Raw genomic sequence first — 14631 nt, 5'->3', positions numbered from 1 at the left:
CATGAATGCAGGATACGACGAGGATCTGTCGGAGAATCATTTCCTGCGGGAGCTCAAAGATGAGCATAAGGCCACGTTCCAGCGGGCCGTCCAGGAAGGTTGGGTCGTCTGTGTTCCACGTAGCGGCAGCTTTGTCAGTCGCACGTTGCATGAGGATGAGATAAATGTTCATATCCTGGTCCCTGAACAAGACCTCTCTGTCACCCGATTCTGCAGCCTGAATGGCAGCAAGATCTTGCTCGAGGATCAAATTCTGCATGTTGAACACGATGACGCCGAACGGTATTCCTCGCGCTTACTCTTCGAGGAGATCTTCTACAACGATGATCTGCATAAATACAGTGTATGGTAAGCTGGCGTATGAACGTTGCAATTCCAGATATTGTCTATTATCATCCTTTGCAGGTGCATTGAGCGGCCTCTAAAAGCTAGCATGTATGTCTCGGACAACTGTATAAGTGTAATCACGAATCTTCAAGAAGCCATAAATTTTCTTCAGGTGGAATTGCTTAATGGACAACTACGCGATGACCTCGAAATCAAGATCAAGGATTTTCTATATATTAATAAAAATTTGCAACGCAAATCAATGCAGGAGCAGAAGGATCTGGTATACGAGTTGTATGCAGATTGTCTTGGAATGTTAATGGAGAATGCAACTTTGAAAAAAAAAATTACAAACAATAAGCAGTATCAGTGGAATATCAGAGTGTCATTGGAGACATACATCTTGTATGCTTTGAAAAACATCCTGATAAAATCATTGTCTGCCTGTACTGTTTCAGAGGATGCATATTTGAATAAGATCATCAGAAACTTAAATGGGATTCAATTGAACGATCTCCGAGTACGGTCAGACCTACAATCTCGCATCCATGGTGGAAAGATAGAACTGGCGCGGTTAGACAACTTTGTGACCGTACTGGGCAAGATCGAATGCCTCAGAAGAACTGTCAATTATATATCGCATGGAATATCGTCGTCTGTCACGTCGGATGATCTTTTGCCAGTACTTGTGTTTCTCGTCATCAATGTCGGTCTATCAAACTGGACGGCACAGCTGTATTTCATGAGACAATTTCGCCTCTCCTCAAACTCCACTTATGAAACGGACGAGATCAGTTTTCTGATAACATCTTTGGAGGCCGTGATCATGTACATCAAATCTGGAGTAATCTGCGGCGAGGACAAATGCGTGAATAACTCGGACAAATATGATCAATTGATGAATCAATCGGAACGCACGTCCATCTGTTATTTGTTCGCATGCATCAAAAATGGTAATTTGTCTGAGGTAAAAAGAATATTAACTTATGATAGATCCAGTCAAGTCAATGATGTTATGCTCTGTCATCCTTTGTGTACTTGCCCATCTTGCGAACGGAATTGGACGAAACAACGGGATCTGAATACATGTCCCAAGGACGACAAGGGTCTAACGCCGCTACACGTCGCCGTATTGCACGATCAAATCGTGATCGTGGACTTTCTCCTCGACCATGACACGGACATAAACGCCGTAGACTCCGACGGCATGACTGCCCTTCATCACACCTGCATTAAGGGCCATCAAAACATTTTGTTATTGATGCTGCATGCAAACGCAGATCCTACGGCGATAGACTCACGGGGAAACACGTCGTTGCATTTGGCAGTAGATCGTGGTCACGAGAGCTGCGTGAAGGCATTATTATACCTATCGGAACACATGAGAGCACCGATTGATGTAAACATCGCCAATGACAATGGTGACACACCGTTGCATCTCGCAGCCAGATGGGGATACCGCACGATCGTCGATATTCTCCTGGAATACGGCGCGAATTGCAAAACGACCAACAAGAAGGGTCAAACACCGTCGATGATAACGTATAGCGAAACCATTGCTGAGTTGATCAGATGTAACGCAGCATCGGGTAACATCTGCAACGATGTCGCCTTATTCCAGCGGCGTATTTTCGCGCAGCCTTGCCAGCCAATGCCTTTTCAGCAACAATGTCATCGAGCCCTGTTGGAGAACAAAAACCCATCGCACGTCAAAAACTATGTCAACGTGATGCAGCACCGTATGATGGACAAATTGCTCGCCGCTATAGTCGATGGCGATATATGTCTGGCGTGTTATTACCTGGGTCTAGAAGTCTATCGTGAACGGCCATCAAGTGCTCGCGCGAATCTGTGCCATCATCCACTATGCGACTGCGAGCGGTGTCCAGTGACGGATGAGGATAAGCTGGAGCGCAAACAAAGACAACGGGCACTCACGATCAACGCCTGCAATGATCTAGGTGAAACGGCGTTGCATTTGGCGAGCGCAACCGGTCGTACCAAGATGGTGCAGCTACTGCTCGACGCCGGTGCAAACGTGAATGTAATGACCAAGTCGGAAGGTCGTTCTCCATTACATCTAGCATGTCTCAACGATCATGTCGACGCGGCGAGATTGCTGCTCAATTGCGCGACTTGTAATATAGATGCCAAGGATCACGACGGCGACACACCATTGCACCTGGCGACCATGGCCGGCAATGTGAAACCTGTGAATTTGCTGATCAGACACGGCGCCTTTATTAATGCACGCAATTTGCAGAATAAGACTCCGTTGCAGCAGGTAGAAGAGAAGCTTTCTACCGCCTTTTCCACGAATCATGCTGGTATACTGAAGATTCTGAAACAAAATTCAATACAGCCGCCCGGTGATTGATTGACATGAACTATTTGAGTTTTCAGATAATTTGTTCTATCTTTTTTTACGTCTTTTCTATTTACCTTATAGATAACAGAAATAATATTTACTAGTATAATACTCACATATTTTCGTTTGTTATTCTACTCAATAGATAAACAAAGAAATGTCCACTCAAGCTACTAAAGATCTTAAGGCAAATATCTGCAAGAAAGAATGATCATTAATTTTTACTTCGTGAGATCGATTCTGCTTTATTTTTAAAATATATACCTCATAGTTAGTAGTATTTTCTAGCATAATTCTAACATAACGTTCTTCGTCCAAATGTGATTCAACTCTGGTCTATGCATCAAATCTAACATCAAATCTAACGAGTGCAATTATAAAATTAAATTTCACGCGTCTTGATATATTTCCCGAACTGAGATTTCTTCTTTAGAATTACTTGTGTAAATTACACAAATTATCATACTATTGTGTCATTCCAAGCGATACTAGTGAGATTAATAATATTAATAGATATGTGTGACAAATGAGTGTAATAAATCTAAACACAAATAGTTTTATATATAAACGAAAACTTTATAAAAATAATATATATATTTATGAAATAATATATATATTTATATAATTTAAGTTTTTTATTTGTATTTTTTAAATAATTTACCAAAAATGAAAATTATAAATTTATATTTTTACTGCTGTTACTTTTCGTGAAGTAGACTTATCCAGTTTAAAAATTACAAAATCCAAAATCGGAATGTAAGAGATTTTTAAATATTTTTTTATATATAAGAACATGTATATATTCTTATATATGAAAGATGTTTAAAATATCTGTTGTATGTTCTTATATTTATACTTTTCTTATAACTTTTATTAAAGAAATTTTGGAACTTTATTCTTAAGAAATAGAAAATAATATGCAAAATAAATCGTATGATGATCGATTATACGATTAATTAATTGCAAAATATAAAAATATAAAAATATATATTTTAGAATTTGGATAGCAATATAATTTTGATTAATTTGAAATTAATTATAACAATAATTAATTTTAACGATAACTGGCTAAAATTACTTTTTATATAAATCAAAAAAGAAACTTTTATCGATAATATATTAATATATAATATAATTATAATTATAATGTAATTATATAATATATAATACGAAATCAAATATTTAAATTTATTTTAATAAAGTTCGTTATAAATTTGAATTTATATATTGTAATATTTTTTGTACTAAACATTTCTTTCTGTGAAAATAATCTATTTCAAAGCTTGAAGTTATATTGAAAAAGTGCAAAGTTGCGCAAAGTTAATAAAAAAAACATCTTATTAAAAAATTGTTAAATAAAAAATTTTTTATTTAACAAGTGTTTATACTTCTTTATTTTATATTTCGTAAAATTATTTAATATTTCATATAAAAAAAATAAAGAGAGGATTACCTTTCAACAAAAATACTTTTATGCTTCGTTAATGATTAATCCGATCAATACTGAGACAGAGATCACTGATCCAGATTAGTCTAGGGAAATTTAGAGAGTTTATTGGTTGAGTACCAGTACTTTTTCCGATCAGAGATCTGATTATTTGTCGTAAACATTCGTTAAAACCTAGCTTTGCTTCGCTGCATGAAAAAGTAGCTTTAAAGATAAGTGATATGTAGGTACTATTTATGAACGCACTCCAGAATAATAAAATTTCATAGTCATTTTGATCACATGATCTAGTTTGCGCGCTGAACGTCGAGTATTAACATAAAAAGGCACCTTTAACGAAACATTGGAAACATTTCGTATAACATCACTATCAACTTTATTTCATAAATTGTGATTATTTTCCGTTTCTCATGTGTGTGTGTGTATGTGTGTGTGTGTGTGTGTGTGTGTGTGTGTGTGAAACAATAAAAAAAATATTTCAACAGCAACGACAAATAACGTGAGAATACATGAAAATAGTTCGTCTAACCTTTAAACACGTCAACTGTCAAATAAGAATCTGAGTAATCTAATCTTTTATTGTGAATTTTGCAAAAATCAAATTTCGAACTGTTTCAATAAACTGACGAATCGATAGGTAAGATTATTTTAACTTTTGTTAGATCTCTCTATCCTGATAATGCCGGCGTTTGCGTATATCTTGCGAATATTGCGTAAGACATTAAAAACGATCAAACTTTGATCAAATCTCAATTAATTTGATATAATAAATTGATAATTGACTTCTGCCAAACAATTTTTTGTTAACACAAACGAAATTATAAATTTTATTCTCGTTTGATGTGAGACTATTATATTTTCATATTTTTTTTTAAATATAATTGTGTTGATTAAATTCAAATCATTGTTTAAATCGGAATTTGATCAAAGCTACCCTAAAGATCATCTTGCAACCACTTCACTAATTGGCATTCCTAATTAATTTTTACAAATTTATCATTCTGAAATTTGTTATTAACATTTCCCTTCATGTAATACAAATTTCTTTTTTCTGATTGAATAAAATTATTTATCTTATTGAACAAAATTTTAAAGTGGAATGTCTGTTGGTGATTGTGTTTGTTGTAATCAAGCTTTAGTTTAAATCTGTTCATAATTATTCAAGAAAGATTGGTAAGTATTATTATATTTAAAATAATATTTATAGAATAAAATAACTTTCATATCTGCCTTTAATATAAGATTTATAATTCTAGATTATAAAATTGAATTGCTTTATTTTCAGATACAAGTTTTTCTTTAAATTGTGAAATTGAATCAAGATGTTCAGATTATTAAAATTTTCAAGGAACTTGCCTTTGAAAAGTACAGCTTTACAACAACACATCGCATATCGTACCTTCCAATCGTCAACGAGTATTAGATTCAATACGTTATATTCACAAAAAGAGCTGATGCAAGATGGACTAAGTAAATTTAAGAAGGGTGAAATTCTTCATGGGTTTATAGTAGACGAAATCGCGAACATAGATGAATTGTTCCTTACTGCAATTAGACTAACGCACTTGAGTACAGGGGCACAATACTTGCATGTGGCCCGAGACGACACCAACAATGTATTTTCTATTGGATTTCGTACAACTCCCATGGACTCTACAGGATTGCCTCATATATTGGAACATACCGCTCTGTGTGGCAGCGAGCGATATCCCTGCAGAGATCCGTTCTTCAAAATGCTAAGAAGATCTCTGGCTACGTTTATGAATGCCATGACCGGACCGGACTATACGATATATCCATTCTCAACGCAGAACTTGAAAGACTATCGCAATTTACAGTCGGTTTATTTGGACTCGGTTTTCATGCCGAATCTACGAGAACTGGACTTTCGACAGGAAGGATGGAGATTAGAGCATACAGATGTTAATGATAAAAACTCTCCTATCATATTCAAAGGCGTGGTCTTTAACGAAATGAAGGGTGTCTTCAATGACAATCAAGCTATTATGGCGGAACGTTTGCTGAATTCTATATTGCCGAGTCATACATATTCCGTAATTTCTGGCGGCGATCCCCTTGTCATACCTAATCTGCAATATATCGATCTCCTTAACTTTCACATGAAGTACTACCATCCCTCTAATTCGCGTTTCTATTCCTATGGAAATTTCCCACTGGAGGATCATTTGAAATTTATCAACGACCGATACCTTTTCTTGTCTGACAGAATAGATGCTTCCATGTCAAAAGTACCGGCAGAAAAACGATGGAATGTAGCTAGGAAGGAGCACATTGCATGTAAACATGATCCGCTTCTCGCGGATCCTAGTAGACATGGCACTATTGCCATCGCACATTTGTGCAATGATATAAATGATATACAGACGACTTTCGAGATGTATGTGCTCTCGCAATTGCTATTGAAAGGTCCGAATTCGGCATTTTATAAATCTTTGGTCGAATCGAATATAAGCACTGGTTTTGGACCATTTACAGGTTTTGATTCACAGTGCAGAGATACGATGTTTGTCGTGAGTCTACAAGGAGTGAAGCTTGAAGATTTTGAGAAAGTTGAAAATATTTTCAACGAGACTGTACAGAGAGTTATCAAGGAAGGATTTGAAAAAAATCACATCGAGGCTGTTTTGCATGGCATCGAATTACAAGTAAAACATCAAACATCGAACTTCGGATTGAACTTGCTCTTCAATCTAACATCTTTATGGAATCACGATGGTGACTTGATACAGTCATTGCGAATTAATGATGCGGTAAAAAAATTTACGTCGCGAATGAGAGAGAATCCCAAGTATTTGCAAAATCTGATTGAAACTTATCTCAGGGATAATAATCATAAATTGACGCTAACGATGTCACCTGACAAGAAATACGAAGAAAATAAAGCACTCGCTGAGCAAAAATTATTGAAGACAAAATTGGAAAAACTTTCTGCGGAGGAGAAAGACCAGGTATACCTCAATGGGAAGATCTTGCTTGCCGAGCAACAAAAGAAAGAGGATGTTGGAGTTTTACCAACGCTGAAGATAGAAGACTTGAAGGCCGACATAGAAAGATACAAGACTTCCGATCTGGAGATATGCGGAGTGCCCCTCCAATTGTCCGTGCAACCGACAAACGGGATTTCCTATTATCGAGGAATACTCAATACACAAGCTTTACCGAATGAATTGAAGCAGCTACTACCGCTGTTCAATTACGTTATTGCGAAAATGGGCACGCAGAATTACGATTACAGAAGTTTCGATCAGATGATGCAGCTAAAGACTGGCGGTCTAAATTTCATGAATCACATCGCCGAACATAAGGAGAGTGAGCTCAAATATGAAGAAGGAATCTTCATAAGCTCATATTGCTTGGATCGTAATTCTGGCGATATGTGGAAGTTGTGGACGGAGCTGTTTAACAACGTGAAACTGACCGACCTTCAGAGATTCGAAACACTCGTAAAGATGAACGCGGCTGATCTCATCAATGGTATCTCGCACGCTGGCCACATGTACGCGATGAGTAGCGCCGCTAGTCTGGTCTCTCCGATAGCTCGGATCAAAGAGAGCCTCTCGGGATTGCAGTACATCGCGAGGATGAAGAAAATAGCGCGGATACGTGACTTGACTTCCCTGCTGCATAATATGCAGGAAATAGTAAATTATGTTCTGAACAAGAAACACTTGCGGTCGGCCATTAATTTGTCCGAAGAGCATCGGGACGATGTTTTTCAGGGTATTCACGGGTTCTATGATTCATTGAAGGGTCACTCGAAGAATTCACGTATTATCACGAACGCTCAGAGCATCGAAGCGAGAGAATGCGGCTATCATCATGTACTGCCATACACGGTGAACTACTGCTCAAAGGCTATTCTGACCGTTCCTTATACGAATCCAGATTATGCCGTGTTACGCGTATTGTCCAAGTTGATCACCTCGGTATATCTGCATCCGGAAATTCGAGAGAAAGGCGGGGCTTACGGCGGAGGTGCGAAATTAACATCGGAGGGAATCTTCTCTTTTTATTCCTACAGAGACCCGAACTCTACACGCACCTTCGATCTGTTTGACAAAACGTATGATTTTCTAATCGAGTACTCGTTGCCTCAGAGTGACATAGACGAAGCAAAGTTAGGAGTCTTTCAACAAATCGATGGCCCTGTTCCTCCCAGTAATCGAGGTTTGACTAAATTCATAAACGATATCACAGACGATGATATTCAAAAGCAAAGAGAGCAGTTGAAAGCTGTAACTAAAGAGCAGCTTTTACACGTGGCAGAAAAATACCTAAAACCCGACCAAAATGGTGTCAGAATCGGTCGTTCGCTTATTGGACCTACAAATGTAGATATTTCGAATAGGTATAAAGAAAATTGGCTGGTGCTAAATCAAGAAGAAGCAGATCAAGCACGAGCCACTGAATAAATAGAAGTGAAAATATTAGTTTTATTTTTATAATAAAAAGTGTTTCATATTAAACTGCAAATATGTTGACATTGTTGTTTTCCATAAGTAATAGGAATTGGAAATTTAAGCGTATATTATTTAATAGTACGTAATGTTAAATATTATAATTTATGCTATTTTATACATTAAATATATCTCAATCAAGGGATGCAAAATAAATGTTTTGTTTAATTTATTCCTTCCATTTTTTTTATTCTTCATAAATGTATTGAATATATTTTGTAAACGTAAGAATATATTCACTTTTCTTTTTCAGTCAAATGGATATCGATGTTAAAAAGAAATATTTTTTTGAAGCATTATGCCTATTTCACGAAATACAATGGCTTCACAATACACGAGTAACCGAGATATTAACTAAAGCGTCCTTAGATGCAATTCCTAAAGAATGGGTAGAACATTTACAAATTTTAAAAAACGATGAATTTAATAATTTTGTAATGGGAAAATTAATAAAGGTTAGCCAGAAGTATCATATAAATATTATAGATTATTAAAATGATTAAGTGGATTAATTGTTTTAGTCTGAATGGCCTGATTCGTTAAAAACATATATTGTACGGTGCAAGAAAATTAATAGATTGCCGACTGTAGCCGTTTTGCCTTCTACCGTAGATTTACCGCGAAATTTTAAGACGGGTTTCAGCAAAAAAAAACAACATGAAATAATGCATTTGGCTCATTTAGTGGATATTCAATGCAAACAGCACGATATACGAACAATCATTGATTTGGGTGCGGGTTTGGTAAGAAGAGCATATATATAAAATAATAAGAAAAATATGCAAATCCAATCAGATTCATGCTACGTTATTTTTCTTCCAGGGATATGTATGTCAAATGTTACATTATTTATATAGCTATCAAGTTCTAGGATTGGAGAAAAACAAAGAAAATATTAGCAAAGCCTTTATTAGACAGAAAAAATTGTATTCTGATTCGTTGCATAAAGTTAAATATATTCTTTACGATGTAACCTGTGATTCTACTGATGTAATAGAATCCATTTTGCAACAAGAGTTCCCTGACGTTACAAATGTGTGTCTAATAGGCTTGCACGCCTGTGGAGATCTCAGTACAAGCGCATCGAAAATCTTTTGCAGAATGAACTCTGCTAAACTCCTCGTTTTAATCTCATGTTGTTATCATAAACTTTCGATTTCTAAAAGTGTACAGATTCCTATGCAGGAAAAACAATATTTTCACAATTTCCCTACATCTAACTGTCTGCGGGAAACGATTGCAGAATATAATTTTGATGTAGGACAGTTTTTAAGAATACCCTTTTTACGATTGGCATGTCAAGAATCGGCGGACAAGTGGCATAGCATGTCCAAAGAGAAGCACGACGAACATGCTTTTCATGTTCTTGCTAGAGCCGTGCTCGAATTGTATTCACGACAGCGTAAGTGTTTAATATTATATGATGTATATATATTCTAATAGCCAGGCTCCGGATATTCGTGCGATTTCTCGTGCCGCGCGCGGAGCACCGCTGCGTGCGAGTAAGTCGAGTGCTCGCTAAATTGAGATAGTAACATTTCTCAAAGAAACTCGAGTCGACATAATCTAAATTAATGATTTCGGCTAGCGCGCGGTCTATTGAACGTAAACAAAATACAGAAAATAATATGTTTGAATTTTATTAGAAGTACAAATTAAAACCATATTTTTTAAATCTTAAAATGTAACATAGATTAAATGAAACAAATACAATATATTAAAAGTAAATAATATAGTATCAAAAAAGATAAAGAGTAATATTTCACTTTAGCGAGCACTCAACTTACTCGCACGCAGTAGTGCTCCGCGCGCGGCACGAGAAATCGCACGAATATCCGGGGCTTGTTAATAGCATTTTCGACTAATAAACATAAATCGGCCTAAAATCGATTAAATTGGATGTGTAAACTCAAGTTTGATTAATAGCGTAAAATATAAAAATATAAAATATTAAATTATTAATACATTTACTGTAACATATTTTTATATAATTACATTTTCGATATATCTTTTGACGTATTAAGCATCTAACTATTTAAATATAATTATGATATTATATACATATATATAAGCAAATAGCAAAGCAAATCGTGACCTTATTAATCTTAGAGTGATCAAAACCTAGCAGTCGAAAACATTGTAAAGATTAACTAATCATAGACAATGTGTTATATAGATAATTATAGTCTTAATAAAAAAGTTCGAAAAGGTACGAGAAAATCGCAATGCTTGAATTTTCAAACTTACATCAAAGATTCATTGCTAAGGTATGATTTAATACCCTATAATTTAGCATTAGAGGATTACGCAACCCTAACAGGTAATTGTTAATATAAATCGATACTTATGAAGTTAATATACAATTTAATTAAAATGAAGTTTTCACATACAGACAGAATGATCATGCAAGATGAATTGGAGAAAGATATAACACAAATGTGGGAAAAACAGAGTAAAAGATTGAAAGATGTAGAAATTTATACTGGATTGCAAATGATGCTACAACTTCCAGCAGAATCATTGATTCTACAGGATCGATTATGTTGGTTGCACGAACACGGCTTGGAGGCTATTATAGTGCCTGTGATGAACAAGTGTGTTTCTCCCCGCTCGTATGCAATCGTATCCCACAAACACTAAAAAATTATTATAGTTTGATAAATATAAAGAACGATTTATATTGATCTTCAAGAATTTGTAATTAAGTAATTGTAATAATAATGTTTCAAATCATATTTAAAACATTTCTATAATAAAAAGTTATTTTTAATAATTATGTTTAATAATTATTTCATTATATTAATTATAGATGATTATACTAATTATAAATGTATATAATAAATATAAATATATATATAACATTGTGCGTGTGTGTGTGTGTGTGTGTGTGTATGTGTGTGTGTGTGTGTGTGCACATTTATATCGCACGCACGCACGCAGAGTGAGGAGAAAAGGTCCCGACTCATGAAATATCTCGATAACAAAACATTTTTGAGAAAATGTTTCATACAAAAGTTGTAGGATTTTAAGAGATGCCCGATAACAAGGTTAATCTTGAATAACGTTGTCAGTCACGTAAAAATCATGTTGAAATTTTTAGATAGAAATCTTTATTTTTTTATTGTATATTCTTGTAGTTTATTTCAAGAGCTTTCCAAAAAAAAAACATGTATATAATTTGCAAGGAAGTGCATATTTTTTTTTAAAGCAACTTGGGTTTTCTCTACACTACTTGAGTTATCTCATTATTTTGTGCATCAAAGTATTAAGGATTAACTCAAAAACTGAATATTTTACAAGATATTTTGTATTTTTTGTCAAAATACCGTAATATTCATGTCTCATAACTCGGAAAGTCTTAAACGAAAAAGTACTTAATTATAGTGTTTCGGAAAGCTCTCAGAAGAAGGTACAAGAATATGCATTAAAAAAATGAGGATTTTCATTTAAAAATTTCAAAGCGATTTTTACATGATCTAATGCTATTCAAGGTCACACTAATCTTGCTACACTGATGACTGATGTTTCTTAAAATTTTACAACTTTTGTATGAAACATTTTTTTCAAAAATACTTTGTTATTGAGAGATTTCAAGGATTTAGGATTTTTTCCTCACTCTATATGTACACATATATAAAATTATTTTATACTAAAATTAGAAACATAATTAGAAATGTACCAGTGTATGAGCTATCAATTATTATATAACATAGTTTAAATAATGGAAGTACTGTGTTATATTTTTATCTATACGGATGAATTTGCGATGCTGCTTTGATATTTGTCTTTATCGCACTTGGTGCTTTGTTCATTTGTCCCACTAGAAAGTAGTAATCCAAAATTATTATGAGTATATTATTATGAGTATATTATTATGAGAAAAATGGAAATCTTTGCAAAACTTACTTGGTGGATTACCTAATCCTTGTCCCGTCGTTTGCTGTTGATTGCCAGGTCTGCCTACCATCATGCTATTAGTTACAGGATTTACACCCGACTGTACCATTTGTATCGAATCAGACTGTAAACATTAAATAACATTAAATAACATTAAATAACAAAAACAACATGATATCTATAACGGATATATCAAAATGAAATTATTGATTGTTCTAGAAATTCAATTCTTTTTTTTTTTGTTATAACTTACTTTCAGACCTTTACCCATCCCTACAGCAGCCAGAAGAGCATGAGTGTCTGCAGCGCTACTGGTCTGTGTTTGTGTTGCTTTGGTGCTAACATCACTCTCCCATTCATCACGTATTTTATTCATTATGTCCCATACATGACTGATTACTTTTGTATACTGTGCCAGTTGTTTCTAAAACCCAAGAGAGATACACGAGAAACTTAATAAATATCAAAATTCACATGTTCCACTCGCTAAATGGACCATTCAAGAAAACTCTGTATAGCGAATGTTTATCTCAAACATCAAACATCTATAGCTATTTATGTAAGCTTGCATATATAACATCAATTTCAGCCCAAAGCGAATGGAACCAACAAAGCTGAAGCTATCTGATTTAGCAGCTTACATTGTAGTCCTAGTTGTTGTTTAGTTAGCACATTAACAGAAAGATAAAACATTTTCAGTTAGCTTTATATCTTAACAATATATCTTAACAGATATTACCTATATACTTAATAGTATATACTTAATAGTGATCAATTAATCTTAAAAATTTTTAGTCGTATTACAGTTATATTATATATTTAATCTTTAAATACTTTTGTTTTTGATCAATTTGAAAAAAAGTTTAATGATAAATTAAATGAGACGTTTGCAAAAAAATGCAGAATATAAAGAATTATGTCTCACGTGCGATGTATCGATGTTAACATTCGCGGCTTTGGCTTCCAACTGCATCATTTTCTGTTCAGCCTGGGGCTCTAATTTCGTCCTCAAGTAATCCGGAACTAGATCGTGTGCAAATGTAGGAATTCGATTTTCGGTCAGTCGAAGCAGCTCCTCGTCTTTTTCCGGACTCAGACGTAGCGGTAGAACCGTAAGATTTCTGAGATTTGGCGCTTTATCATGTCCGAGAATCTTCGAGAGGCTAGTCAACTGCACAAACGGCACGCTAGCCGTAACTTGATAATAGAAACACATGGTCGACACAAAATGTAGATAGGCGCTGAACCATGATTTTTTTAACAATTAGTTTAACAATTAATAAAACAGGACTTACATGACCTGAAATGAGGGCGAAATTGTCAAGGAAATTCGGCCAGTTTAAAGTTTCGTACTCGTGTTCCACCTTGAATATCATTGCAGCAATTGCAGTTTTTAGATCGTTCACTCGCATTATTATGGCCTCTAAAGCTGAATCCAATTGCTTCTCCTCCCTTTGCATCGTATAATTTTTATTGTAAAATACAATGGATGCCCTGCAACACGACTCCTCGTTGATGCAACTTCAACTAATTTCGACAAATTTGTCTATGCTCGCCCACACCTCTTCTTCGGCTGCGTTCCGATATTTATTGCCAGTAGTGAAAATCTATAATATACGTGACCTAAACTATATATTTTCAATACTGGCAGTGAATATCGGAACGCAGCCTAAAGTCGTAAGTCCCGGTCTACAATAGGTGATTTTAGTCTTAAGTTATAAGAAATGGACGAATCATAATCGAAAAATAGGAGAATAATCGACTATGATTGGTTAATTTTTTGTAGACAGAGACTAATCCAACAGGATCAACTACAGACTTCTATATATAATACTAGACCGCTAACGTGTATAAGAATTCGCGATAAAACGTGATGCGAGTAGCCATCTTTATTGTGGGTGAAAATATCATATACTTGGTGTTTAAGAAAAATAATATGTAATATTGGGCAGTCCACTTGGTGCTATAAATACTTCGAAGCATTTTTTGATTGGTCAATTCATAAAATTCTTTGTTCTGATTGGTTATCAAACGCTTCAAAACTTTTGTAGCGCTAAGTGGACCGTAGCTATTGTTTAATGTGCAGTAACTATAGAATAATACAGTTTAATTTA

At 34.7% G+C, this 14631-nt stretch overlaps 4 protein-coding genes across 6 annotated transcripts; 3 read left to right on the top strand and 1 right to left on the bottom strand.

Annotated features, from left to right (window-relative positions):
* Position 1: 1 nt before the first annotated feature.
* On the top strand, positions 2–4593 carry LOC105429667 (ankyrin repeat domain-containing protein 27-like). The gene is made up of 2 exons (XM_011642801.3): positions 2–348; positions 406–4593. Exons 1-2 carry the CDS (start codon positions 2–4, stop codon positions 2702–2704), a joined length of 2646 nt encoding a protein of 881 aa, XP_011641103.2. The 3' UTR covers positions 2705–4593.
* Positions 4594–4638: 45 nt separating this feature from the next.
* Positions 4639–8776, top strand: LOC105429662 (presequence protease, mitochondrial). 2 transcript variants are annotated; one of them, XM_011642795.3, is made up of 2 exons: positions 4639–4779; positions 5428–8575. In XM_011642795.3, exon 2 carries the CDS (start codon positions 5465–5467, stop codon positions 8573–8575), a length of 3111 nt encoding a protein of 1036 aa, XP_011641097.2. In that variant the 5' UTR covers positions 4639–4779; positions 5428–5464. The 2 variants fall into 2 exon arrangements, with proteins under 2 accessions (XP_011641097.2, XP_088933634.1); XM_089077508.1 differs by lacking the exon at positions 4639–4779 and adding an exon at positions 4786–5315 and having other exon boundaries at positions 5428–8776.
* A 101-nt stretch (positions 8777–8877) lies between these two features.
* Positions 8878–11393, top strand: LOC105429663 (methyltransferase-like protein 25B). Its single transcript, XM_011642796.2, has 5 exons — positions 8878–9075; positions 9142–9363; positions 9443–10022; positions 10797–10940; positions 11013–11393. Exons 1-5 carry the CDS (start codon positions 8878–8880, stop codon positions 11258–11260), a joined length of 1392 nt encoding a protein of 463 aa, XP_011641098.2. The 3' UTR covers positions 11261–11393.
* MED8 (mediator complex subunit 8) lies at positions 9514–14086 on the bottom strand. 2 transcript variants are annotated; one of them, XR_016139394.1, is made up of 6 exons: positions 13813–14086; positions 13443–13688; positions 12771–12941; positions 12527–12641; positions 12300–12440; positions 9514–11256 (listed from the first exon to the last, which is right to left on the bottom strand). XR_016139394.1 is itself a non-coding variant. In XM_025218904.2 (5 exons), exons 1-5 carry the CDS (start codon positions 13975–13977, stop codon positions 12364–12366), a joined length of 774 nt encoding a protein of 257 aa, XP_025074689.1. In that variant the 5' UTR covers positions 13978–14086; the 3' UTR covers positions 9514–12363. The 2 variants fall into 2 exon arrangements, 1 of the variants encoding a protein (XP_025074689.1); XM_025218904.2 differs by having other exon boundaries at positions 9514–12440.
* Positions 14087–14631: the final 545 nt, after the last annotated feature.

The sequence above is a fragment of the Pogonomyrmex barbatus genome, unplaced genomic scaffold, assembly GCF_055798465.1.
Source record: "Pogonomyrmex barbatus isolate J1 unplaced genomic scaffold, ASM5579846v1 scaffold2, whole genome shotgun sequence".
NCBI lineage: Eukaryota > Metazoa > Arthropoda > Insecta > Hymenoptera > Formicidae > Pogonomyrmex > Pogonomyrmex barbatus.
This window is presented reverse-complemented; position numbering and strand designations above follow the sequence as displayed.

Excerpts from the sequence above, each read along its gene's own strand:
- MED8 (XM_025218904.2), bottom strand. The coding sequence starts at position 13,977 with ATGCAAAGGGAGGAGAAGCAATTGGATTCAGCTTTAGAGGCCATAATA. Across the intron at positions 12,642-12,770 it reads GGATGGGTAAAGGTCTGAAA|TCTGATTCGATACAAATGGT; the intron begins GTAAGTTATAAC and ends TAATGTTTACAG. Across the intron at positions 12,441-12,526 it reads AGGATTAGGTAATCCACCAA|TGGGACAAATGAACAAAGCA; the intron begins GTAAGTTTTGCA and ends ACTACTTTCTAG.
- LOC105429662 (XM_089077508.1), top strand. The coding sequence starts at position 5,465 with ATGTTCAGATTATTAAAATTTTCAAGGAACTTGCCTTTGAAAAGTACA.
- LOC105429663 (XM_011642796.2), top strand. The coding sequence starts at position 8,878 with ATGGATATCGATGTTAAAAAGAAATATTTTTTTGAAGCATTATGCCTA. Across the intron at positions 9,076-9,141 it reads TAATGGGAAAATTAATAAAG|TCTGAATGGCCTGATTCGTT; the intron begins GTTAGCCAGAAG and ends TAATTGTTTTAG. Across the intron at positions 9,364-9,442 it reads TTGATTTGGGTGCGGGTTTG|GGATATGTATGTCAAATGTT; the intron begins GTAAGAAGAGCA and ends TTTTTCTTCCAG.
- LOC105429667 (XM_011642801.3), top strand. The coding sequence starts at position 2 with ATGAATGCAGGATACGACGAGGATCTGTCGGAGAATCATTTCCTGCGG. Across the intron at positions 349-405 it reads CTGCATAAATACAGTGTATG|GTGCATTGAGCGGCCTCTAA; the intron begins GTAAGCTGGCGT and ends CATCCTTTGCAG.